General features: G+C 47.0%; 1 protein-coding gene across 5 annotated transcripts in view; it reads left to right on the top strand.

Moving 5' to 3' along the window:
- The window catches only part of CEP104 (centrosomal protein 104), a 40,838-nt gene that overhangs the window by 1,895 nt on the left and 14,251 nt on the right, over positions 1–24,692 (top strand). For all 5 annotated transcript variants that reach the window (XM_057499646.1, XM_057499645.1, XM_057499644.1 and 2 more), the window contains 13 exons: positions 344–390; positions 5,937–6,062; positions 10,345–10,518; positions 10,898–11,036; positions 12,365–12,427; positions 12,720–12,796; positions 15,327–15,495; positions 15,974–16,129; positions 17,101–17,367; positions 19,017–19,211; positions 19,725–19,892; positions 20,416–20,589; positions 24,472–24,648. In XM_057499646.1, coding sequence (XP_057355629.1) covers positions 5,950–6,062; positions 10,345–10,518; positions 10,898–11,036; positions 12,365–12,427; positions 12,720–12,796; positions 15,327–15,495; positions 15,974–16,129; positions 17,101–17,367; positions 19,017–19,211; positions 19,725–19,892; positions 20,416–20,589; positions 24,472–24,648 — 1,872 coding nt within the window. In that variant the 5' untranslated portion in view covers positions 344–390; positions 5,937–5,949. The remainder of the gene's footprint in view (positions 1–343; positions 391–5,936; positions 6,063–10,344; positions 10,519–10,897; positions 11,037–12,364; positions 12,428–12,719; positions 12,797–15,326; positions 15,496–15,973; positions 16,130–17,100; positions 17,368–19,016; positions 19,212–19,724; positions 19,893–20,415; positions 20,590–24,471; positions 24,649–24,692) is intronic.

The following is a 24,692-nucleotide window of genomic DNA, read 5'->3' as shown; positions in this document are numbered from 1 at the left end:
AGTGGGCGGGGCTGTGCACCGGCTGGGGACCTGGCCCAGTCATGGTCTTCTAGAAAAGACAGTGGGGCAGAGAAGAGGGAGGTGATCATTTGTTCCAAAGACAGGACCGGCGACTTGGCATTCAAAGGATGGGGAGGGGACGGTACAGAACTAGATGGCAGGTAGGTAAGGGGAGGCCAAGGGAAAAGTGAGTCCAGGCTGAGAGCCCGAGCACGCGGGAGGAGCTGCAGGCCACGGAGGACCAATCCCATGCCCGGCGTATGGTGCTGGGGACACAGGGGGGGCTTCCTCAGCCCACGGTGGATTATATCACACTCATTCACTTTTTCTCTCTGCTTTTCAGTATTTTCTCAGCTTTCGTTTTCTTCCACTGGACTGTGGCATCCTGAGGTGAGCTTTGTATTGAAAATAACTAGGATCTTTAGCCATTCAATTTTTAATGATTTGTTCATACATTCCAAGAAACATTAGCAAGTGCCAGGCAGTAACTAATTTAGACATTGTCCTCTTCAGGTTCTCAATGAAAGTAAAAGAAGAATCTATATCATATATCAAGCATATTAATATAAGCAAAATTTCACTGGAATACATTAGATGGTACCTCCTATTCGGAGTTTCAGCTGATTTTAATTGTTCTAGCCCAGAGCCCTTTTGGAGAATTCTTTTTTTTTTTTTTTGTAGATAATTATTTTTTATTGAAGGGTAGTTGACACACAGTATTACATTAGTTTCAGGTGTACAACACAGTGATTCAACATTTATATACATGATAATTCTAGGTACCAGCTATCACCATACGAAGCTGTTACAATATTTTGACTATATTCCTTATGCTATACATTACATCCTGGTTACTTACTTATTTTACAATTGGAAGTGTGTACTTTTTTTGTTTGTTTGTTTTTTGTTTTTTGTGAGGGCATCTCTCATATTTATTGATCAAATGGTTGCTAACAACAATAAAATTCTGTATAGGGGGGTCGGTGCTCAATGCACAATCATTAATCCACCCCAAGCCTAATTTTCGTCAGTCTCCAATCTTCTGAAGCATAATGAACAAGTTCTTACATGGAGAACAAATTCTTACATAGTGAATAAGTTACATGGTGAACAGTACAAGGGCAGTCATCACAGAAACTTTCGGTTTTGCTCATGCATTATGAATTATAAACAGTCAGTTTAGATATGAATACTCATTTGATTTTTATACTTGATTTATATGTGGATACCACATTTCTCTCTTTATTATTATTATTTTTAATAAAATGCTGAAGTGGTAGGTAGATACAAGGTAAAGGTAGAAAACATAGTTTGGTGTTGTAAGAGAGCAAATGTAGATGATCAGGTGTGTGCCTGTAGACTATGTGTTAATCCAAGCTAGACAAGGGCAATAAAACGTCCACGTATGCAGAAGATTTCTCTCAGAACAGGGGGGGAGAGGTTCTAAGCCTCACCTCTGTTGATCCCCAATTTCTCACCTGATGGTCCCCCTGCGACTGTGCCTGTCTTAGGTTGTTCCTCCCTTGAGGAATCTTACCCGTCTCTGGCTAACCAGTCATCTTCCGGGGCCATACAGGGAAATGTGAAGTTGGTAAGTGAGAGGGAAGCCTTATTGTTTGAAAAAGTTAGCTTTTTATTTCTTGCATATTTATGCCCTGTGGCTTCTATGCCCAGCATTTGTCTTGAGGTATCTTTACCACTTGGAAGAATTATGATACTCGGTAAATTTGATATGAGGCACAAATTCTATTTAAGGGTTGTAATTAGGAAGGAAGAAGAAAAGCTATAGAAGTAGCAGGCGGAAGAAAACATGGGAAGATTGATTATTTCTTTGACATATCTTCTTGTAGAGTAACTTCAGCATGTATAGGTTTTAAGCAACTACTTAAATGGCACACACACATTAACATAATTGGAGTATAGTTACATAACCAAAGCATATCTGTAATTACCAGCCATCTCCAGTGAAACCAAGAAAACCAGTTAGGCACCTTAGGCATTTGTGAAAACTTATCTATGATATGGTGGATATTGTCCAACTGAACTTGAACAGTCTGAGAGAAATCAGAGAAATTAAAACAACCCATTCCTGGGGACTGTTCACATCCCATATGTTCTTTTAACAGTAAATAGTCTGTAGTTGTAAGATTTTGGAGCGCTACAATTTGCACTTCTCCTAATTCTTGGTTGAGTTCCAACAGTATAGATCCAGTCAAATTTGTTGTTTTACTGTATGCACAGGCCAGCTTAGATATCTCCTTCCTCATTCCCATGGCAAGTCCAGGAACTGGTGGGATGAGTGCATCTACAGCTGTAGCAGTGCGTGGATCTTTGTTGGGATTTTTTGATGATCATCTTCTGGCATGAGTCTTCCAGAGAGTGCAGATGTTGGAAGTTCTTTTTCATATCGTATCTTAGTTCATTTTCGGGGTAGCCCAATTAGGCTTTGATCCTCTGTATAAACACAAACAGACCCTTTGCCTACACTTTTATATGCCCTTTATACCCTTGTGTAGAACTCGTTGGAGGTTACCACACAGGAACTGCCCCTTTTTTTTTTTTTTTGCTTTGTTTTTGGTATCACTAATCTACACTTACATGACGAATATTATGTTTACTAGGCTCTCCCCTATACCAGGTCTCCCCTATAAACCCCTTTACAGTCACTGTCCATCAGCATAGCAAAATGTTGTAGAATCACTACTTGCCTTCTCTGTGCTGTACAGCCCTCCCTTTTCTCCTACCCCCCCATGCATGCTAATCTTAATACCCCCCTTCTCCTTCCCCCCCCTTATCCCTCCCTACCCACCCATCCTCCCCAGTCCCTTTCCCTTTGGTACCTGTTAGTCCATTCTTGAGTTCTGTGATTCTGCTGCTGTTTTGTTCCTTCAGTTTTTCCTTTGCCCTTATACGCCACAGATGAGTGTGATCATTTGGTATTTCTCTTTCTCCGCTTGGCTTGTTTCACTGGGCATAATACCCTCCAGCTCCATCCATGTTGCTGCAAATGGTAGGATTTGCCCTTTTCTTATGGCTGAGTAGTATTCCATTGTGTATATGTACCACATCTTCTTTATCCATTCATCTATCGATGACATTTAGGTTGCTTCCAATTCTTGGCTATTGTAAATAGTGCTGCGATAAACATAGGGGTGCATTGGTCTTTCTCAAACTTGATTGCTGCATTCTTAGGGTAAATTCCTAGGAGTGCAATTCCTGGGTCAAATGGTAAGTCTGTTTTGAGCATTTTGATGTATCTCCATACTGCTTTCCACAATGGTTGAACTAATTTACATTCCCACCAGCAGTGTAGGAGGGTTCCCCTTTCTCCACAGCCTTGCCAACATTTGTTGTTGTTTGTCTTTTGGATGGCAGCCATCCTTACTGGTGTGAGGTGATACCTCATTGTAGTTTTAATTTGCATTTCTCTGATAATTAGCGATGTGGAGCATCTTTTCATGTGTCTGTTGGCCATCTGTATTTCTTTTTTGGAGAACCGTCTGTTTAGTTCCTCTGCCTATTTTTTAATTGGGTTATTTGTTTTTTGTTTGTTGAGGCGTGTGAGCTCTTTATATATTCTGGACGTCAAGCCTTTATTGGATGTGTCATTTTCAAATATATTCTCCCATACTGTAGGGTTCCTTTTTGTTCTATTGATGGTGTCTTTTGCTGTACAGAAGCTTTTCAGCTTAATATAGTCCCACTTGTTCATTTTTGCTGTTGTTTTCCTTGCCCGGGGAGATATGTTCAAGAAGAGGTCACTCATGTTTATGTCTAAGAGGTTTTTGCCTATGTTTTCTTCCAAGAGTTTAATGGTTTCATGACTTACATTCAGGTCTTTGATCCATTTTGAGTTTACTTTTGTATATGGGGTTAGACAATGGTCCAGTTTCATTCTCCTACATGTAGCTGTCCAGTTTTGCCAGCACCATCTGTTGAAGAGACTGTCATTTCGCCATTGTATGTCCATGGCTCCTTTATCAAATATTAATTGACCATATATGTCTGGATTAATGTCTGGATTCTCTAGTCTGTTCCATTGGTCTGTGGCTCTGCTCTTGTGCCAGTACCAAATTGTCTTGATTACTGTGGATTTATAGTAGAGCTTGAAGTTGGGGAGTGAGATCCCCCCTACTTTATTCTTCTTTCTCAGGATTGCTTTGGCTATTCGGGGTCTTTGGTGTTTCCATATGAATTTTTGAATTATTTGTTACAGTTTGTTGAAGAATGTTGCTGGTAGTTTCATAGGGATTGCATCAAATCTGTATATTGCTTTGGGCAGGATGGCCATTTTGACTATATTAATTCTTCCTAGCCATGAGCATGGGATGAGTTTCCATCTGTTAGTGTCCCCTTTAATTTCTCTTAAGAGTGACTTGTAGTTTTCAGAGTATAAGTCTTTCACTTCTTTGGTTAGGTTTATTCCTAGGTATTTTATTTTTTTTGATCCAATTGTGAATGGAGTTGTTTTCCTTTTGGAGAATTCTTTATGCTCTATTTTAGTGAGGACTTCTGGTTGCGGATATTTAAACCTAACTCGGATTGGCTTTCTGCAGAGAGCTCTGATTGGCTCAGTAATGGAACATAACCGGAAGTCCATGAGTAGCATGGGCTCTAAATGAGACTTCACCTCCGGGCACCTCAGGCATCTCTGCTCTCCTTTGTCAGTGCCCCCTGTCTGGCAAGACCCCCCTAGTGGCCTCCAGTGGCCCCAGGGAAACATTCTCATGCAGAAAGGAGCCTTCTTTTCCCTGTAGGCCCAGCAAAGCCCTGGGGTTGAGTCTCACTGGCCTAGTTTGGGTGCTGGTCTCATGTTCCCATCCCTGAACCCATTACTGAGGAGGAGTGTGGAACCGGTGGACTGACCATGGGCGGGAGCTGAGGAGTGCTGGGCAGGGAGGGCAGAGTCACTAAGGAAAAGTGCCATCATGATGCTCTTTTCAAGCCAAGACAGGGTGGATGTCGAGCAGGCAAAACTAGACAGCATGACATCTGCCCCCAAAGTGGTACTTAACTGCGAACAAAGGCAGGTTCGCTAGAAAGTCATGGCATAAAAAATCACTCAGCCAGTACTTACTGTCTCCTTAGGGTCAGTTGCTCAGCTGGGCTCTGGGGTGCATGTCCTGCTGTCCCTTCTTGGGTCATGTGTTCTCACTTAGCAGTTACTATACTGTGGCATGAATGGCCTCCTTCTCCCCCTTAGATCTGTATAACTTATTAACACACTGTATGTTAGTTTTCCAACTCTTACCATAACCTTTGTATTTGTAAATACAAAAAAAAAAACTTTGTTTTTGTCCTAACGAAGCACCACAAACTAGATGACCTAAAACAACAACAGTTTATTCTGGAGGCCAGAAGTCTGAAATCCAGGTGTCAGCAGGGCCGTACTCTTCTCTGCAGGCTCCCGGGGAGGCGCCTCCCTGCCTCTCCCAGCCCCTGTGCTTCCCAGCAGTCCTTGGTGTCCTTGACCTGTAGACTCTTCACTCTGATCACTTGGCAGCCGTCACATGGCCTTTTCCCTGTCAGAGTGTGTGTGTCTCTGATGAGGACACCAGTCATTTTGAAGTAGGACCACCCTACTCCAGTGTGACCTCATCTTAACTTGATTCTGTCTACAAAAACCCTGTTTCCATGTAAGGTCACAGGTATCAGGAGTCAGGACTTCAACACATCTTCAACCCACAACGCTGGCCAAATATGGGGTGTATATATTTGGAAAGGGTCAAGATAACTTAAGTGATACCTGAAGTAGAATTAGAGTCTCTTATAAAAATTGTTTAACAAAAAACTAGACTCTTTCAAAGTAAAGAAAAAATTCTGGATACTTTGTGAATTATTTGATATATTAGCAAGGGATGAATAGTGCTTTCAATATTGTTAATTGTCACTAAGCTCCTTTATTTTAAAGAAGTTTTTCCTGCCCTTATAAACAGCCCAGTGCACAGGATGCCCCACAAGATTGGATTCGTAGTTGTCAGCTCATCTGGACACGAAGACGGCTTCAGTGCCCGGGAGCTAATGATCCACGGGCCAACCGTCAGCGGCTGGAGGTCACCAAGGTGGGCCAGACTGGGGACTTCAGGCCGGGGTGGCAGCGGGTTCTGAAGAGTGTGTGGTTACCTTTCACTCTCAGCTTCCAAGTTCACTGTAGCTCAGATACAGATGCACAGGGCTGTCAGGCTGGGCCGCAGTGTTGCCTCTCATTCACACATGAGCATGTTTCCTTCTGTTAATGTTCTTAAAGGAATTATGGGACTTTTTTCCCTTATAGGTTCACCTACATTCACTTAGGAAGTGTGCAAATTCGAATGAGTGGGAGGAAGGAGAATGATGCCCATAGTTGCTTAACCACATTCCTCCATGACATGCCTGTCTCACATGCTCATCTGTGCCACGCAGGGGTCTGTGGATGCAAATTTCTTAGTTCATGGCTGTGCTCCTATAGTAATAGATTTTGCATCTAACTGCTTTTATGTAACACCATCCTTTAACAAAGGAAGTTTTTCAGATTTGTCTTAAATATTTATATACCTTTAAAGATGTTCATTATTTGAGTAATGTAATACTGGTTAGTATTTTCCCAAAACATCTAAGTCTTTCCCTGAGAGACATCTTTCTCCACCAAAGGCAGAGTTAGGGTTGGCTATTGAGTAGCGGGGGCCTGATCAGGCTTTGTGCACTGTCGACCCCGCTGGGTCCATCCTCTTTGCAGTGTGCCTTCTCCGCATGACCTGTTTTCCAAGTCTGAGTAGAAGGTACTATTTACTCCTAATTCATAGGTGTGTAAATATGTATGACATTTCAAATTCAGCTATACACTTGTGTCTTACTTTTATTCAGAAGATGTATAGCTGCAAAGGTGAATGTGAATCCCATTTAAAATTAAAATGTTTCCTTGTGGAGTTTTTGAGGGGACCCAACAAACAAGACCGCATTCCCTTACCCCTGAGTTTCAGAGGCCTGAGAAATGAAGCAACAGAGTAAAGCGGAAGGGAACAGACAGCCCCTTCACGGCTGATGGAGCTGGCATTGCAGAGCAAGACTTCACCTGCAGGCAGGCAGGCCTCGCGGGTCTGAGCCTGCTGAGCCCTCATCCCAGCACTCTTGTGCTTCTCCCAGAGTCACTAAGCAACCCGGTCCTACCTCTGCCCTGGCCAGGGGGCCTGAAGTGACCTGGGACCACCGTTTTATACAAATACACTTCCTTTCAGCAGAGGTCCTGGATGCTAATTACACCTGCTCAGGTTTATGTGTGGATTAAAGGTACTTAAACATACAGAAAGGGCACCCTTTTTACTAGTAATAAATATATGCCTTGACATGGTATGTCTTCAAGGCTGACAGACGTTTTAGTGGCAAGCTTACAGACGTGGCACCAAAGAAAAGGTGCATGTGCCCTTGGGCAGCATGAGGACTCTCTGGGTTTGGCTCCAGACTAGATACAGAGCCTTCCTGAGGTGCTGTGCCAGCCCTTATTAAAGACGGCATGCTCCTTGCACTGGCAGGTTCTCCGGTGGGCAGAGCTCCGGCACACAGGCCGCAAGGATGTTCCTCCAGGACCCAGCACAACCCAGGAGCTCCAAGAGCCTGAATCCTCGGAGGGCCAGATGCCCTTCCCCAGGAGAGGGCAGAAAGTTTACACCACCAGCCAGTCTTTAGACACGAATGGTGTATCGCCAAATCATTTTTATTCAAAATCTAGAGCTATCACTTTATCTTGAAAATACAGCTACATACTAGCCTTTTTTAATCTATTATTTCATTTTATTATTAGCTTAAAGGGTGTTTTGATTCACCTGTAAACTCTTCATAACCTACATTTGAACAGCTAAATCATAACCCTTTTTTTTTTAAAGGATTTTTAAAAGTATACAGCTTCCAGATTTTGTCAGTTGCCTTAGTTGCCTTTAAATTGTTTTTGGAGATATTTTTTTAGTAGTGAAGGATTATTTCATAGTATACTGCTAAGTGTCCTTATGTTTGGAACAACCTCACCACAAACTGTAGTCCAGGCTCACCTCAGAGACACCATGGGTTCAGAGTCAGGCCACTACAGTAAAGTGAACATCACAATAAAGTGAGTTCAGTGAATGTCTTGGTTTCCTCGTGCATATAAAAGTTATATCTGTACCATTCTTCAGTCTATTAAGTGTGCAATAGCATTATGTCTAGAAAAATGATGTACATACCTGAACTTAAAAATACTTCCTTGCTAAAAAATGCTAATTATCATCAGAGCTTTCAGTGAGTTGTAATCACAGATCACCAATCACCGTGACAAATAAAATAACTATGAAAAAGTTTGCAATAGTGTGAGAATTACCAAAAGGTGACAGAAACATGAAGTGAGCAATGATGCTGTTGGACAGAAGCACTGACAGATGCAAGGTCTGCCCACACCCGGGCCCTGCATCTAAGTCGTTACTCTCTGGGTGTCTGAAGCGGCACTGGGCCGGGCCGGGCTACAGCCCTTGTGTCATAGCTGCCCACTTTCCAGTGTCTCCTGGCTGCCCTCTTGCCCCAAGAGCACCTCTCTTATAACCTTCAAGGCTTTGAAAACCTGGTGCTGGTGCCCAGGAATCAGCCTGGCCCATCGGTCCTCACCGGCCCCACTTCCTCAGCACACACCACCCCGTGCATCCCTGTGCGCTCCTCGGAGGTAACCGTACAGGCCCCCACAGGTTCTCACATGCCCCACCTGATGGCCCCGTGCATGCCCTTCCCTTCGGTGGTCCTGTCTGCCACAGGCAGGTGTTGACCGTGTTCCTGGAGAGGCCAGGCCATCACACAGCAGGAGCCTAGGAGGCTGCGGTAGTGGGGGAGCCTAACCATCTGTCACGCTGAAGGAAAGGCATGGCCCCTGACAGGGGGTGCCCTGCTGAGGTGGGCCAAGCTCAGGGGGAGAAAGCCTGGGGCAGGACAGGGGCCTGGGGTCAGGAGTTTGTTTCGTTTGTCACGTCTAGTGCCTTCCAGGTGTCTACATGGAAATGTCAGGTTGCCAACCAGATCATACAGTTGGACTTAGGACAGTGTTTAGTTGGGGCTTCTTGATAAGTAAGAGGTCTTAAAGCCATGGGACTGAGAGGGTCCCCCAAGGTGAGGGCAGATGGAAAAGGGAGGCTGGAATGCAGCCCAGGGGCACGGTCAGGGCCAGACGGAGCTCAAGGCAGGAGGAGGGCCAGGAGGGGTTGGCGTGTGGGCTCAAGGACGTGGGCTGAACGAGAAGTACACGTTGCACTTGGCATCATAGAGGTCAGTGGCCTTTACCAGTGTGGGGCTGACACGGCCCTGGAGCGGCAGGAAGAAGCGGCGACAGTGACCACAGATGGCTCCCATGTGAGGTCCACTGAGGGCAGCCAAGCAGAGGGGTGGGTGCTGGAAGGGCCGCAGGGTCACAGGAGGGCCTTCTCAAAATGGAGGTTTCCAAGGCATGTTTGTGTGCTGACGGGATGGAGAGACAAGCCGGCGGCCTCGGGGCAGCATAGCTGGGCAGTGGGGAGGGTGACACCAGTGGGGATGCGGCTCCGTCGTGGGGGCAATGGAGAGGAGCCCATCAAGGCTTCTGTCTTCCTGGTGGACTGTGGGCTGCTGGGAGAGAGGCTGCGGAGGGCCGGGCATGTGGGCAGGGAGGCATACACTGGGGGACTCACCGAGCTCTCCTAGGGCAGCGACCCTGCAGGTGGAAGGGCCTTCCTGGCCGACACAGCCTCAGATGCTTCCCCTGCTCGGTTAACCCGGTGCGTGCCCGCCCCCAGGGTGTCTCGGGCGCGGTGCTCTGTTGCCTCGGTCATGAGCATGTGCTGCCACGTGAGGTCCTTGCCGACACTATGCCTCTGGCCAGCTCATCCGGGTTTATGTGCTGGGTCAATTCTCAGCAGCAGGAGCCCCAGCATGGACAGGGGGAGGCCCCTTCTCCGACCGTGGAGCACAGTGTAGCACTCACTCATGACTCAGGAGTCTGTAAGCAAGCAAGTGGCTTTCCTGAAGCATGCAGGTCCTGTAGAAAATCCCTTGGCTCAGTCTTGCCCACTATACAGCCTTTTACGACTGATGTGTTTACCTTGTGATAAACTTCAGGTTTTATTTCAGGCCGTATATTTTTTTCATACTAGCTGCCAAGAGTATGATTCACTTGGGCTACAAGGAAATCAAATCAAATCCTAACTCCAAGCTCAGGCTCAGACCTTGAGAAGCAGACAGAACAAGAGTCACGCAAGGGCCCCTCATTCCACCGATGCCTTAGACCCGGGGTCAGTCCCCGTGACCTGGGAGCCCGGCTGCAGGCACCCAGGACCCCTCCACAGTCACTGCGCCAACAAACAGAACTGTCTTTGCTTTCAGATTTTGCCAATTTCCACAAGAAATTGTTCTTCAAACAGTGGAGAGATGTCGAATAAGAAAATTACAGTTACTTGCTCACCAATACATGATTTCAAGTAAAATTGAGTTCTACATTAGTGAAAGCCGACCTGAGTATTTTGTACCATATCAAGCAGAGCGGTTTCGAAGACTTGGGTAAGAAAGAAATTTGAGATTTATAATGGCAGCTTTAACCTGACCAATCCCACCTCAAAGCAACTACAAACTAATGAATTGCCCCTTTTGCACCTGGATCTGGTTCAAGGTTGCACAGTGTCTCACCACCTGCCTCATAGAGCAAATGCTCCTGGAACAGTGTCGTCCTTGTACCCATCGTATTCAACTCCACTTTTCAGATGCAGAACTTGTCTTAAGAATACTAATTAGCACTTGATTTCTGGGCTTTTTTCCTAGCCTTTTTTCATTCTAGACTGAACTTTTCTTTAAACCTATTGAGCTCAGCAGGAGAAGGGGGCAGAGTCACTGAACGGCAAGTTTTCCTACCAGCATGATTCTCATATGTGTTCTCTTTCAGCTACGTGTCTCTCTGTGACAACGAAAAGACAGGCTGCAAAGCCCGGGAACTAAAATCAGTTTATGTGGATGCGGTGGGACAGTTTCTGAAGCTGATTTTACACCAAAACCATGTCAACAAATTCAACATACATAATCAGGTCTGGCTCAAATGCCTTCACTTTTGGCTGCCTACCACCTCTTTACAGAATCACATCGTCCTGTGCCTGTTTACAAAGGCATTTTCCAAACCTTCGCTTAAGATAGCAGTTTTCCTGAGGGAATGTTAGACTCTCCAGGAGCCACGCTGCCCAGTGAGGAGCCTCGGGCCACATGTGGCTGTTGCCCCCATGGGGGCATGGCCATTCAATGCAATGGGCCACACAGCTCGGCCCCACACTGGACTTCAAGGCCCAACGCAGAGGAAAGAGCCAGTGACATGATGAAATGATAATAGTCTGGATATATTAGGTTCAAATATATCATTGAAATTAATTTCATCTTTTTAATTTTCTTACTGTGTCTGTTAGAAAACTTAAAATTACATTTGTGGCCTGTTTTATATTTCATTTCGGCAACAGGTTCTAAATGAACGCACTAAACTTTTACAAGATAAATCCCCTGGTAAAAATTGGGAACGTGGTTTAATGTTGCCTGCAGTACAGCTCCAAGGGGCTGCTACCACTGTCACCCTGTCCTTCCTCCCTCCTGTCCCCTTTCTCCGGGAGGGGGCGTGCATAATTAGTGTGGTGGAACTTGCATGTGCCCAAAGTGATCCTTTAATTAGCACACATATTTATAGCCCTCGCCACCTCCCCATGTGGACTGCAAGCATCCCAACAAATCATAGTTCTGTACAAGTGCACAAGTCAGAGGAGAGCTCTGTCACTTGGTCCTTTGAGGCGCCACTTAACAGGAAGCCGAGAGAAGGATTCTTAACCTTTCTCTCCTCCACCTGCTCTGCATGCATTCACCTGCAGTACCCCCAGTTCCTGACTTCAGCCACAGGGACCCTCAAGAAAGGGAGGGCATGGACAGTGACCCATCCCCTCGGGTGAGGTTCACCGGCCTGGACAAACCAAATTGTGTTAATGTAGCTTTCACTGTGTTGTGTGATTTGCCAAGATTGTGTAGCTATGGCCCCATAGTAAGCCTTCGGTTAACCATCCCGTGATGCTTCAATGCAAGGCTATAGTATAAAGTATAAAGGCTATAGTATACTATATAGTATAGTATTTGGAGGTTTTTTAGCTATTGTTTCAATATCCTTTGAAGATTAAAATAGGCAGTTGGCTCAGCATTAGAATATTAACTTATGTAACTTACAAAAAGTATTCCTAGTGATTCTGTGCCTTGGCATGGCATCTGGAATGAGCAGACTGTGTGCACATCGCCCCGTATGACGACGATGGGTCAGCACTGTGTTGTGAAGGGGTTAAGTCACTGCAAACATTTTATACTTAATTCCTATTTATTAACTCTTTCTTAGGTTGCTCTGGTGGCAATAAATATCATTGGAGACCCTGCAGATTTCGGTGATGACAGCAATATTGTAAGTTTGAGAAGTTTCATTCCTAACAAAGAAAATGATTTCTTATTTATTTTTGCCATGAAAAGTGTCATCTTAAAAATCTTCATAAAATTGTCTGTTGAATAACTATTAGATGATTTTCAGCAGTGTAGTATATTAAACCTTCTTTTACTCAAGAATTTTACTTGTCCCTCCAAAAAACCAGGACCATGGAAGCTTTCTGACACCTTTATATCAAATCATCTCTTAATTAATGTTTTGTGTCATTCCTTTTTTCCTCTGAGATACTAAGCAGGACTTTTTGCTCCCAAAGACCTCTAGAGAGAAGCTGATTGACCATTATGTGGGCCACAACACCGAGGACCCGGCTCTCGAAGGCCCCTGTTCTGGGTAAGAGCGCCGCTCCCGCACGGCAGGATCACCACAGTGTGGGTCGTTCCCCAGGGAGCCTGGATGTGGGGCCTCTGGATTCAGCCTGTGCTGGATAAGCCGCTGAAGGATCGCCTTAAATCCACCTGAAGATTAGGGTCAGTGTTTGATTTAGCACGTGTTCATGATCTGCCCTTCAGAGACAGCTTCATTTCCTGTGTGTTCAGGTATTACTAGAAAGTTCCTAAAATGCATTCAGATAAAAGATCTGTCAGCCATCCTGTGGCATTTTATTGGCATGGGAAGCTCCATAGGTAGGAGTTAAGGGTATTAATCGACCCAGATTTTCAGTTACTGGAGGCTTCATCTTATGTCTGCTTTAAAACTTAACTTATTTTCAAGGGACGAGGGAGTCACATGTCAGGTTTTGTGCCTCTGTGTCCTGCACTTGACAACTTCATGCATTTGCTAGTTTTGCTGCCTCTTAACAGGTAAGGACCTGCAGTAGGCCAGGAGCAGAGAGCAGTCTGAGGATCATGGTCCTTTTTGCAGTCCCCTGTTCCCTGGGCACCTCTTCAGACCAGAGAGCTCCTGGGGCACCTGTGCCATGTGCCCACTGTTTATTAAAGCCAGGGGACCCCCTCCAAAGGTGCCAGCCTAAGGAAGGAGGAACTCAAATGATACCTCATCTCCTTCCCTGACAGCGGCTTCCCAAAAAGAAAAATCATTAAAAAATAGACGTTTGGCTTCTACCCACACTTCAGGCTCCCCACTTACACCTGCACGTCACCTAGACTGCTGACGTGAAGCAGTGAGTGCCTAAGCCAGGCCCTCCTGTGCATGAAACACGGAGGATAGTGAGCCCGGCATTCCGCAGAGGCCTCCCATCCCTGCAGGCCCTCAGGTGGTTAGGAGTGGAGTGCCTTCAAGGTGAAGTGGGTGAAACGTGATGAAACGTGCCATCAGCACACCGGCTCCTCGGTCTGTACCTCCGGCTCTTGATGCCTGACAGTACCAGCAGCAGCAGGGACCAGAGCGCCTGGGGGAGCACTGGGGTCCCCTCCACTGCCATCCCATGTCCACAACAGCAGTTGCTCTGCCCCTCAGTGACGCTCCGGCTGGTGGAACGGCTCAACTCTTGGATCCCGATTGGCATCTCCGATAAAAGTTCTCAGGGTTGTTTTGTTTCTGTGTGAATCAGTTCTCAATCACGTCAGCCTGGTGGGATGGTGGGATGGTGGGCTGCCGCATCCACAGGGCTTTCTGAGGGTCAGTGAAGAGAGGCCTGTGCAAAGGAGGTGCTCAGAAGGGCCAGGCAGGCCCAGACCTGGCCGCTGGTCCCCACCGGGGGCACCGTGGGAGGTGGAGACTCGCCCGCCATCTACCCCAGGCTGGAGTTCTGACTGGATGCCAGGAACATCATTTTTTTTCTTTGCAGCATTTTTATAATGAAACTAAGTCTTTGTTTTGTTCATCTCTAGGACTTGAAGGCAAAGCAACTTAGACCTAAGATTGTAAAACAGATTTAGGTAAAAATAGGTAAAGCAGTTGTGCAGACACACCATGTGTCTCCATTCAGTCACCCCAGAGGTTAACTGACGTTGTTCAAAGCTGCCTGAGCTGTGGGCCTCTGAGCCAGGCGCTGCTGCCCTGAGCAAACTGCCTGAATCACAGGCATGGGGGGTGTGGGAGGGGCACTAGGTCATTCTGAAAGGTGAGGTTGTCCTGTATACTGCTTGAGTTTATTAGACACCCAAACTTTTTGCAAGTACTATTTTAATTTAAATTTACCCATATGTAAAGATAGCCAAGCCAGAGCTCACCACAGGCTGATCTCGTGTAGCAGAAATGCAGAGACTTAAAAGCTTGTCCTCTGTTAACAGCATTGCTGAGTAGTTAGACTGCATTGCTGTCCTAAACGTCAGACCCAGAAGAGAGCAGTTGGCCCGCAGTGGACCTTGAAGGTGCAAATAGAGGTGATCCTTAATCGGAAACGGATCACTCGGGTAGCGGGGAAGGCCATTTACTCCTGGAAGGATTTTCCATCTCCTGCAGGGCTTGATGGTGACCTCATGTAGTCGACCCTTGGGCATCAGACCGGGTCGTGGCGATTCTCTATCTTGGCTGCTTATCGCAGTGACTGCTCCCCAAGGGCCCCCAGTTACAGCTCTGCCAGGGTGGGGTCGGCCAGCCCCTAGTTTGGTCTTGGTTATGCCCCTTTCTACAGATGACCACATGCTGTCACGTCCCCGGTACCTAAAATAGCGTCGGGCACAGAGTCTGCACTCCAAATGGTTGTTGAATGAATGAATGGAGGAACCAAAGGTGCTGAGTGCAGTTTAATTAATGATCAGGGGCAGAGCTGTGGAGTCAGACCCACGTGCACTCTCAAGCCTTGACCTGAAGCCCACTACCAACCTCTCCGAGCCCCTGCTTTCTCAGGCAGGAACTGCTGGGGTGGGCGACACTCAACCCTGAGCCCGCAGGGCCATGCCTGCCTTTACATTCCCACATGGAACATTGGCACTGAGATACTCATTTCTTTCTTTAGGAAGTATGACTATATTTCTCCACTTGATGACTTAGCTTTTGATATGTACCAAGATCCAGAAGTTGCACAGATTATACGCAAATTAGATGAGAGAAAGCGTGAAGCTGTGCGGAAGGAACAGTATGACTATGCCAAGAACCTGAAACAGGCCATCGCTGACTTGCAAAAGGTACAGCCTCTGGAGAGAAGAGCAGCTCTTCCCGTTCGAGACAGGTTTTATGTCTAAATACCCTAATGTTAAAGGAAATGAAGGGTTACTAAAAGCTGTGGAGATTAGTGTGGGTCCACGGATATAAGCTGGGTCCACGGACATGGGTCCACTATGGACAGCTGAGGGCCTGAACAGAGACTGAAATGGCAGCACAGGCCACTCCCCAGACCCGCCCTCAGATGTCAGCCCCAAGTGCCGAGCTGCTGCCACAGAACAGCAGGGAACATGACAGAGTTTCTAAAAATGACTGATCTGCTGATGCTGCAGTGACACGCAGCACCACCATTGTGGGTGCGTGGGGCCCCTCGTTCTGCGCTGCCCCCTGCCCCCTGCAGCTGCAGAGGTAGCCGCTCTCATGGAAGCCTGGCTTTAAATGCTGTTTGCTCTTGATGGGAGTTGGTTCCTGTTTGAAAGCCAGCAAACGCTGTGCCTGCAGGTTGGTGAGCGCCTCGGGCGGTATGAGGTAGAAAAGCGCTGCGCGGTGGAGAAGGAGGACTATGACCTCGCCAAGGAGAAGAAGCAGCAGATGGAGCGCTTCCGCGCACAGGTGCACGAGCAGCTGGCACTCCACGGCCTCGCGGACCCTGAGCTGGTAGGTGCCAGCGCCGGGCCCCAGAGAGGCAGCAGGCGACCACAGAGTTCATGGCATGCCAACTTTGTGAAACGCACATGTGTAATGCTCAGGGGACACTCTCGGCAGGTGACCTGAGCTCCTGTGGCCGCGTGGGGTAGTCTTTGCCTTCATGCTCTTGCAGGAGAATTCCCAGGAGAGAAAGGGACACGTCTGGGGCCAGGAAGGCCTCGGCTCTGCCGCCTTGCCAGGAGCACTTCATCCCTCGCTCTCAGTTTCCTTGTTTGTGAAATGAATTGCTGACAGCCCTGGCCCCCGCGCCCCTCGGGAGGGCTGTGGGGCAGTTACCCTACCAGCCCCAGCTTGTGAACGTGCGCCATGGAGGTGCTCTGCTCCCGGCTCTAGAGCCCTTGTGGGAAGGCGGTTGGCGCCCCACCACAGAGCAGGACCCGGGCCCAGAGTCACAGCTGAGTGACAGACCCTGGCGCCGGACTGCCCCGGCTCAGCACCCGACACTACCCTCGAGCTGCGTGACCACAGCTTAACCCTTGTCTGAACTATGCCTCAGTTTCACTCAGGTTTACAGGGAGTCAGAATGGTGAGCATTAAATGAGATAACCTGTCTAAAGCACTTACTGCATGCCCAGCGCATACTACAAAATCCAGCTCACTTGTGACAAGGACACATAGTGACCTGCTTTTGCTGACATGGGGACACCCCAGAGCCAGGCTTTGAGTAGTCTGTGTGGACCCAGCCCAGGTGCTCCCTGCCCTGTCCTTCTCTGCATTACAGTGGCCCACACTGTCACCACCCTCGGCTGTGATGTGCATGTCACTCCTGGGGTCCACTCAGCAGCCATCCGAGATGGGGTGGGATGCAACAAGACCATAGGGGACTCAGCACGGACCATCACTCTGCCTTCCTGAACCACCGCTCCCCCAGGTGGTGGGGCCCATGGCATCGGGAATTGAGTGTCTTGTGTTTTCCTCAGGTGCAGAGGCCTTCAGACCTACCCCTCCATCTGCCCGCTCACCCCAGCAGCCCTCGCCACCAACGACCCGTGCCCTCTCTGCTGCAAGAGGACAGAGCGGCAGAGAGCTGCTTCGCAGAGTCCTTCCTTCCAGAGAAGCCCTCAGCGCACCCTCCAGATGCCTCTCCTCAGCGCTCCACAGCAGACCCGTCCCCGCCCGCCCCAGACCTGCGTCTCCAGACCCACGTAGATAGCTCAGATTGCAGTCGCATGCGATTTACTCAGCAGGTATGCAGTGAGGACCTGTGTTGTGCCAGGGCCTTCCCAGCACTGGGGATGTATCAGCCTCCTGCTCACTTCTGCCCCATCTGCCAGTGGTCTGGGGCACACCTCCTTGGGCCTCACTTTTCTCTCTGCAAGTGTACGGACACCCACTTAAAGGGTTATTTCCAGGAATAAATGAGACAGTGCTTGTAAAGTGCCTAATGGGACCACCCTCGGCACAAGCCGTGTGGTGACTTGCCTGGGAGAACTTGCTGCACTGTAAGTGGCAGAGAACTAGCTCACATGGGGGTCATTGGCTCCTGTGACCAGGAACCTAAGAACTCCTGGTTCCAGGGTCAATTTGATTCAGCTGCTCAACAATGTCATCAAAGCCTGGGTTCTTCCTATCTTTCAACTCTTTTCTATGGTTCCAAGTCACACAGGGCTGGAACTGTCCTGTGGCCCTCAGCTTCAGGTCTGCCCTGACAGGGAGTGCTCACCCCCCTCTACTCAAGAGTCCCCAGGTCACCCCAACTGGATGGGCCTCAGCCACATGCCAGCCCCTGCAGCGATGACAAGAACCAAAGAAGGGAAGCATGCAGCCTGGTTCGTTAGGCCCCTGCAGCTTCTGCTGACAGGCGTGGCCATGTGGCCAGTGGACACTGGGCAGGGATGCCCGGCGGGCCCATGCAGGTGCCTGCTGCAGCCCGAGGCCTGGCAGAACAGGAAGGGCTGTACTGCTGGCCTCCCCCAAGATATTCGCACCCCTAGGCACATCTTTGAGTGTCACCGTCAGCCCACCCGTGACCTCTCACCTATAGCTTGATTGTTATATGTAATAACCGAACTTCAAAATACTCTAATTTCTCCTCTTTTGGCATTTTAGTAAAACTTCAATAAATTTTAGAATATGAGAAACTTATGCTCACACGCTGTATACACTCAATAGCTCCGTATGTATTAAGTGTGAATAAAGAGCTCCCTTGTCTGCTCAGCCCACACTGACAGCCGCCTCAGAGAGGGACTCAGGAGCCGCTCTCATTCTATTCCCACCTAATTCCCTGAGAGTTGGCTACTTACGTCCACTTGTGTACCTATGTCCCCCATGAGAACAGAAGCTCTGGCCCCGGGGCCTGGCGTGCATGCACTGCTCCACAAGGATGTCTGGAGGTAAAGGAGGAAGGATTAGACAGCAGCCTGCCCAGAGCAGGAGGCACTGCGGAAAGAGGCTGTTTGCACATCTGTAACTTGCTGCCTGCTTTAAGTGTAAGGCTGCCGGATAATGATCATGTTTAAAATGAGGCCCAATGCTTATTTCTAAGTTATAAACTAAGAACAAAATCAAGGCCTTGTCAGAAAAAAAGTAAGCTTTTAGTTCAGCAATCTACATGGCGATTGGACTGAAATTGCTGGAGGCAGATAGTAGTTGAGCCAGAATCTACATTGCTTTTTTATTAGGTCTCTAATAAGTTTACAGAATAGAAACCGTGATCTAATTTTTTTCAGTTACATCCTATTATATAAATTATTCTGATCAGATGGGACTGATGGTTTAGCAAAAGGCCGCTGTCCAGCCTGGGTCAGGGGAGCAGGAATCCTGTGGGGCAGGTGCAGGGTCTGGGGCGGAGAGTGCCAGCCCGAGGAGCTCTACAGCCGCCCTCCCTTTCCCACAGCTCGAGGTCCTGCCGCACGACGAGCGGCCTCTCCCCACTGTCCGCAGGCAGCCTGCAGCGGCCTCAGAGCCCCAGAAGAGTGACGCGGACGCCAGCGAGGCTCCCAAAAGAAGCTCTGGGGGCGAGCCTGAGCCCCTAACAGAGAAGGCGCTGAGGGAGGCCAGCTCCGCCGTGGAGGTGCTCGGGGAGACCTTGGTAAGAAGGGAGGTGCCCAGCGTGCTGTTTCGGGCACGTGGTGTCACCCCGCTCCTTCCCTCCGTCCCAGTGACGCCACTGAAGAGTCCTGGGACCACTGCTGAGTATGCAAAACCGAAGCCTAAGCAGACGCTAGGATCTTGTGAATGAGCGCCCTGTGAGGCTGGGCGTTTCCGGTAGGACAGGGCCAGACTGAGCACAGCTCCCTCTGCCGACACCCACGCGCCCCGGGGAAATGCTGGCGGCACAGAGCAAATGGAAGCCAACTGCACCCCCTCCGCAAAACGAGCCCAGCAGCCTTTCCCCGAGTTCTCGGCTCGAAACCTCTCTTGGTGGAGATCTTAATACTGTCCATATTTCCACATAGTCTTAAACTTTCCTTATTGGAAAAATGATTATCCTGTTCTTAGAAAAGATTTTTCTTCATTCGAAACAAGGCCCGGTTGCACAGTGTGGGGGTGGCGGTGTCACAGAAACGCCCGCTCTGAGTCAGCAGGCCTCGGTCTGTGGCAGGTCGCCGGGGCCTATTCCAAGACCTGGTCGTACCGGGAAGACGCGCTGCTCGCCTTGTGTAAGCAGTTGGTGGAGATGCCTGTGGGGACCTCGAGGGAGGACGCGAAGAGCACCCTGAGAGCAGCCACTGTCCTCATCAGAAGAGCTGTCAGAGACACGGTGACCCCGGTGAGGCCCAGCGTCTGTGTGACATGCCGTGACACCCCCCAGAGGTGAGAGTAGCCCGAGAGGTGGCCTGGTCCCTGCGTGACGGCCCTGCAGTGTGGCGGAGCCACCAGGCGTGCAGGTTCTCCAGCAGGAAAGGCAGCCTCCCCCGCGCCCCCGAAAGCCCGGCCCAGAGCCCAGCGCACCGTGGCGGGTGTTTGGTTCACGAGGCCTGTGAGCTTGCGGGTCACTGTTTTTCTAACTCAAAAGAGCACCACTGCCACATGGATCCGAGAGCATGTCCCACTCAGCAGGTGATAGGGGCTGGCTTGGCGGGGGAGTGTCGCGTGTGGCAGGACACAGAGACGGGAGAACGCGGGCCCCCGTGCCAGGAACCTACTGGGGAAGCAGCTTGCCTCCTCCAGCCCCTCAGACAGGCAGAGGCGGCCTCCACTACCGCTCACGTTTACTGCCAGTAGTAAACGTCACGCCTGCTTTTGTGGGATCCAGTCACCGGAGCTCACCTGTCTCTATCATTTTTTCTTAGGTCTTCCAGGCTTCTTTGAAATTGTTAAAAATGGTAATTACACAATATATTCCAAAACATAAACTGAGTAAACTTGAAACAAGTCACTGTGTGGAAAGAACCATTCCTATTCTGCTCACCAGGGCTGGAGATTCTTCTGCACGGCTCCGCAGTATAGCTTCAAATTTTATTCAGGTATGAACTTGGCCGTAAAATTGGAGGCTGTAAATAATAACATAAATTATGGTTCTTGGTTTTCTTAACCCAAGAGTCCATCTAAGCCAAGAGCGTCCTCTGGTCCCTAGGGACTCAGTCACGTTCTCCTTATGCTCCAGGAGGTAAAGTTTGCCTCAGATGATGAACATTGATTAGAATGTACAGTTTGTTTCTTCTAGTGTTTCTCTTATTTGACAAATGCTATTAATTTTTTTAAGAAATAAAAATACATAGAAAAATAAGAATAGGAAATTGGGGCTAAAGAAATAGTAAATATATAACTGTCAATGTAGTATTTTATTATTTCAACAAACATGCCTCTCTAGGCGAGGTATTGTGGGGAGCACTAAGACAAAAGTGAGCGAGTAAGAGGTTCTCGGCTCCATTTATGCCAAGTGGTTAGAAACTGTATTGTGCTACCTTTAGCTACTGAGTTCGTCTAGTCTAGGCGTTCTTAAGTAAAGGTCCATGTGGAGCTTCAGAAATTCTATGAATTCCCTAAAATATATATAATTTTTATTTTATCAAATGTACATCACAGTTCAACAGTCCTGTGCCCCCACCCCTCCCCCTTGGTAACCACTGATCACTTCTCAGCGTCTGTGAGTCTAATGCTGTTTTCTTCCTTCTGTTTTACTTTGTTTTTATATTACACAAGTCATACAGTATTTGTCTTTCTCCCCCTGGCTTATTTCACTGAGCATAATACCTTCCACACCCATCCATGTTGTTGCAAATGTCAGGATTTCTTTTCTTTTTATGGCTGAATAATATTCTACTGTCTATACATACCACACGTTCTTTATCCATTCATCTACTGATGGACACTTAGGTTGCTTCCATATCTTGGCTATTGCAAACAGTACAGTGATAAACATAGGGGTGCATATGACTTTTTGAACCAGGGATTTTGTTTTCTTCAGGTAAATTCCTAGGAGTGGTATTATTTGGTCAAATGGTATTCCTATTTTTAGTTTTTTGAGGAACCTCCATACTGCTTTCCACAGTGGTTGCATAAATTTACATTCCCACCAGCAGTGTAGGAGGGTTCCCCTTCTCCACATCCTCACCGGCATTTGTTGTTCCTTGTCTGTGGATGTTGAGCATCCTTACTGGTATGAGGTTGTATCTCACTGTGGTTTTAATTTGCATTTCCCTGATGATTAGCAATGTGGAGCATCTTTTCGTGTGCCTCTTGACCATCTGAATTTCTTCTTTGGAGAAGTGTCTGGATGTTAACCCCTTATCAGATGAGTCATTTACAAATATATTCTCCCACACTGTAGGGTGCCTTTTTGTTCTGCTGATGGTGTCCTTTGCTGTGCAGATGCTTTTTAGTTTGATATAGTCACACTTGTTCATTTTTAATTTTATTTCCCTTGCCCAAGAAGATGTGTTCAGGAAAAAAGTTGCTCATGTTTATATTCAAGAGATTTTTGCCTATTTTCTTCTAAGAGTTTTATGGTCTTATGACTCACATTCATGTCATTGATCCATTTTGAATTTATTTTTGTGTATGGAGTTAGACAGTAATCCAGTTTCATTCTCTTACATGTAGCTGTCCAGTTTTGCCAACACCAGTTGTCGAAAAGGCTGTCTTTTCCCCATTGTATGTCCATGGCTCCTTTATTCTATATTAATTAACCTTGGATGCATAGGTTTATATCTGAACTCTCTATTCTTCCTCGATTGATTTGTGGGTCTGTTCTTGTGCCAGTATCAAGTTGTTTTGATTACTGTGGCTTTGTAGTAGAGCTTAAAGTCAGGGAGCATAATACCCCCAGCTTTGTTCTTTCTCAGGATTGCTTTGGCTATTCGGGGTCTTTTGTGGTTCCATATGAATTTTAGAAGTATTTGTTCTAGTTCATTAAAGAATGCTGTTGGTATTTTGATAGGGATTGCATTGAATCTATAGATTGCTTTAGGCAGGATGGCCATTTGGCAGTATTAATTCTTCCTATCCAAGAGCATGGGATAGATTTCCATTTTTTAGTGCCTTCTTTAATTTCCCTCATGAGTGTCTTGTAGTTTTCAGAGTGTAGGTCTTTCATTCCTTGGTTAGGTTTATTCCTAGGTATTTTATTCTTTGTGATGCAATTGTGAATGGAATTGTTTTCCTGATTTCTCTTTCTGCCAGTTCATTGTTAGTATACAGGAGTGCAACAGATTTCTGTGTATTAATTTTGTATCCTGCAGCTTTGGTGAATTCAGTTATTCTAGTAGTTTTTTGGTGGATTCTATAGGGTTTTCTATGTGCAATATTATGTCATCTGCAAACAGTGAGTTTAACTTCTTCCTCACCAATCTGGATGCCTTTTATTTCTTTGTGTTGTCTGATTGCCGTGGCTGGGACCTCCAGGACTGTGTTGAATAACAGTGGCAAGAGTGGGCATGCTTGTCTTGTTCCAGATCTTAGAGGAAAAGTGTTCAGCTTTTTGCTGTGAAGTATGACACTGGCTGTGGGTTTGTTGTATATGGCCTTTATTATGTTGAGGTACTGGCCCTCTGTACCCATTTTGTTGAGAGTTTTTATCATGAATGGATGTTGAATTTTGTCAAATGCTTTTTCAGCATCTATGGAGATGATCATGTGGTTTTTATCCTTCTTTTTGTTAATGTGGTGTATGATATTGATGGATTTATGAATATTGTACCATCCTTGCATCCCTGGAATAAATCATGATAATCTTTTTTATGTATTTTTTTATTTGGTTTGCTAATAATTTGTTGAGAATTTTTGCATCTATGTTCATCAGGGATAGAATTCCCTAAAATTTTATACAAAATTTTGTAAATGTGCTCAGAGAAATAAGAACTAATAAGAAGGTAAAAATAAGTTAACAGTCAAGTCTTAAGATATTCCTTATTAAACAGCTCAGAATTGGGAGGAGATGTCATCTCTCAAAAGACACGTTGGAATGAGAGTGTGGCATTGCTTCAGGTATCATTTTTAAGCCACATCAGTTTCTGAGTGGCATGGCAGTGCAGAAATGGCACCCCCCCCCCCCCCCGCTGACATGGCCCCATAGCAGTTCACTGCAGGGCTAAGAGTCTTTGCCAGCCAGCATTGGCTGAACTCGGCTGAATTTGGCTTATTCATGGTGGCATCTGTCATTTGGGGAGTTCATGGCCCCTGCTGCTCTGAGCAAAGTCCCATTCTTTTCCCTTTCCTATTTGTACAGAGCCATTCAGAGGCCTGAATATAACGTTAATTGTGCCAGCAAGATGAAAGGTTTACTGCTGTGACCGGCAGACCTGTTAAATTGGATTTCCACCCGTACTGACCTCATATGCTTCACTGTTTTATCATCTCTTCCTTTTTCTGTGTCCAACTAATTGCATGATAAATATCTTAATTACAGGAGCACTCCTTTATTTAGAGATGTTAAATATGGAGTGGTACTTAACGTTCTCTTAGAGAAACCTGTCAGGAATCCCATCAACTAAGCATCACACGGTATTACATTCTTGGCTGGCATTTAGCGAATACTGACGTGGTGATTCTCACAGCAAAACGAACTTCTTTTAGAATTTTAGAAACTAGAAAATCTTTTTCTTGAGGTTGGAAAATCCTGAGAAGAGAAACATGACATTTCAATCACATTCCTTGGAGAGCTTTCATTACTCTCCAGGTAGTCGTGGCTTTATTTCTTACACCTCAGGTTTTTGTCTTAATGCTGTTTTATCTTCAGGAGAAACATGAGCTCACAGAGCAGTGATTTCACTGCTGTCTGTCACTGTCATGTTTTAGCCCCTTTTTTTCATTTCCTTCAGTGTGAACTTTGAGGATCATACTAAATGGCACTAAATTGTCTCTAGTACTTTCCAGTGAAAATTAACAAATTCTGTTGGTTTTTATAGGAAATGGCCTTGTTTAAGGAAGTTAAGTCTCTCCAAATCATTCCATCTTACTTGATGCAGCCATTAAAAGCAAACTCTTCGACTCACCTGGCAAAGAGCCAGATAGACCTTCTGGCCCGGCTGCTCAGAGACCTGGGCACCGAGGGATCAGGCTTCACTGTGGGCAATGTGATGGAGGTAAGCGCCAAGCTGCCGGGGCCTCCATGCTGGGACGGTGCCTG

The sequence above is a fragment of the Manis pentadactyla genome, chromosome 4 (assembly GCF_030020395.1).
Source record: "Manis pentadactyla isolate mManPen7 chromosome 4, mManPen7.hap1, whole genome shotgun sequence".
Lineage (NCBI taxonomy): Eukaryota > Metazoa > Chordata > Mammalia > Pholidota > Manidae > Manis > Manis pentadactyla.
Note: the sequence above shows the minus strand (reverse complement) of the source record. Positions and strands in the feature narration are given on the sequence as shown.